Source organism: Chiroxiphia lanceolata, chromosome Z, assembly GCF_009829145.1.
Source record: "Chiroxiphia lanceolata isolate bChiLan1 chromosome Z, bChiLan1.pri, whole genome shotgun sequence".
Classification (NCBI taxonomy): Eukaryota; Metazoa; Chordata; class Aves; order Passeriformes; family Pipridae; genus Chiroxiphia; species Chiroxiphia lanceolata.
In genome coordinates this window covers 29,364,938-29,367,138 of record NC_045671.1, presented here as the reverse complement: position 1 = coordinate 29,367,138, position 2,201 = coordinate 29,364,938, and the positions used below count along the sequence as shown (strand labels likewise).

The following is a 2,201-nucleotide window of genomic DNA, read 5'->3' as shown; positions in this document are numbered from 1 at the left end:
ATGTCAGTGCTTCTCCTTCAGCTGTTAGTGCTCTCATGTCTTGGATCCACAGAGCCACAGGGAAATTCACAGCGAAGGAAAAGCAGAAAGCCATTTCAGCACTTTTTGTATCCAGACAAAAATCTTAAAAGTCAGAGTTTTCGTGAGCTGGTAGGTGAGAACCCAGTAGCTGTTGAGGACAAGCTGGAAGTACCAAGCTTTTTTGTAGCAATTCCACAGACAGCATCTGAAAGTGAGAAGAAAGAGGAGAAAAAAATGTCAAGATTCATCCTTCCCAATGCAGAACTTTATGCAGGCCAAGGCCTGAGAACCTGGGCAGCACCCAGAGAGATCTCTCCTGCGGAAAACTTCTCTCCACCCCATTATTCCAGCAAGAGGGAGTCTGAGTCTCCCTACAGAAAAGATGCCAAGAAATTCTGGGACCACTTCATCTTAAAGAAAAATTCAGCATCTGAAGAGGTTGTCCTGCCAATCAAGACCAATGAAATGCATCAAGAAAACTGCAGAACCCTGCCTTTCGCCCAGGTAAGAACAGGTGTCTGAGATCAACAAACATGCCTTATGTAATCAGCAACTAAAGATACATGGGTTATTTCAGTGGCTAAGTCACAGGGCTTCATGATGAGCAGCTGAAAAATGCTGATGAAAAAACTTTAGTCTGATAAGGCAAACTGCTAAATTGCAGCACTGGAAAGCCACACACTTGATTTTCAGAGAGCTATTTATTCTTTTTATGCAAAGATGTTCTGACATAGCCTAAGCAAGCAGGGCATTGGGGAGTAATTATCCATTCAATTAATATACACCTCAACAATTTGTGTATCAGAATTATTATACATATATATATATATATTTATATGTATGTATGTGTATATACACAGTCACACGTGCATATTTACAGAGTCCCAGGATAATTGTTAAAAGGATTAGCTGGTTGTTTTCTTAAAGCTAAGTAAGGATTCTTTTCTGCTGTATTAATTAGAAGACTGATGCTTAGACCTGATTCTGTGCTAAGAATGCTGGAGAACTGATAAATTTTCCCATGCAAGGATGAAGCCCTCCTGTCATACAGTAATACCAAGACAAGTAAATAGTATAGATAGAAGTGTCACATTCCTTGTAAGTCAACATCTATTCTCAGTGTTTCTGTAGTCACAGTCTGTCAAGGACTATGTTTTTTCATATCCAGAACTAAATTTATTTCACACAGACATATTTAAATATAGATGTGGCCTAGAAACCTGTACCATTTGTTCTGAGAAGAAAAAAATGCAGTGTTGTTTTCTTGAGGGTTGTTTTGTTGGTGGTGTTTTTTTTGTTCATATCTTCTAGCAAAGTCTGTGGGCCATTTCTTACCAGAAACCCAAAATTGCTTTCTGTTTCAGGGTGTTACTCATAACAGCTGTGAGAAGGTGACAGTACAGAATAATCTGTGTTTTGGAAAATGTAGTTCCTTTCATGTTCCTGGTCCAGAAGATCATCTTTATACCTTCTGTTCTCATTGCTTGCCCAGTAAGTTCTCCATGAAGCGCCTGAATCTCAACTGCACTGGTTCTGTCCCAGTGGTCAAAGAAATCATGATTGTAGAAGAGTGTAAATGTGAGACTCGGAAGATTAAAGATGCTGCGACTGGATCTCAACTGTCAAACTTACATGCAAATGTACATGAGCACAATTAACCAGTGCAAAGTACCTCTTAACACAATCATAAGATTTCACCAGTGAAAAAACCCAAACAAGTAAAGCTGTCATCACTCTAGTACATAAAAATATTAAAAATATAGATTTTCTACATGAACTTCTTCTCTGTTCCAATAATAACTTTACCTAAAATGTAACAGATGTTTCCTTGCAGCTGTTAAAGAAGTGGAGATGAGATTACTGGGCCTATGTGTAAAGGTCTTACTTTAACAAGGAAAAACCTTAAATATTTTTCCACCCTTCCTATCACTGTTTCTGGGATGCTAGTAAACAATGGCTGAAGAATTAACATTGTTTAACTGTGCAAAAACTAAATGTACTGACTGGTTTACATTTCCTTTGCTTGCAGAGACTGCCAGTATATTTTGCAGGGAAGTAGTCTCCTCCCTGCAAAAACAGGTTTACTTTTACATGAAGTTAATGGTTGGAAAGCATGAAATATAAAAGGACACAAAGCACATAGAAAACTGTGACTAGTTAATGTCATTCTGATTGCTCCC

At 38.3% G+C, this 2,201-nt stretch overlaps 1 protein-coding gene across 1 annotated transcript; it reads left to right on the top strand.

Annotated features, from left to right (window-relative positions):
• On the top strand, positions 1-1,833 carry CER1 (cerberus 1, DAN family BMP antagonist). The gene is made up of 2 exons (XM_032676488.1): positions 1-525; positions 1,386-1,833. The coding sequence occupies exons 1-2, from the start codon at positions 1-3 to the stop codon at positions 1,677-1,679; spliced, it is 819 nt and encodes a 272-aa protein (XP_032532379.1). The 3' UTR covers positions 1,680-1,833.
• Positions 1,834-2,201: the final 368 nt, after the last annotated feature.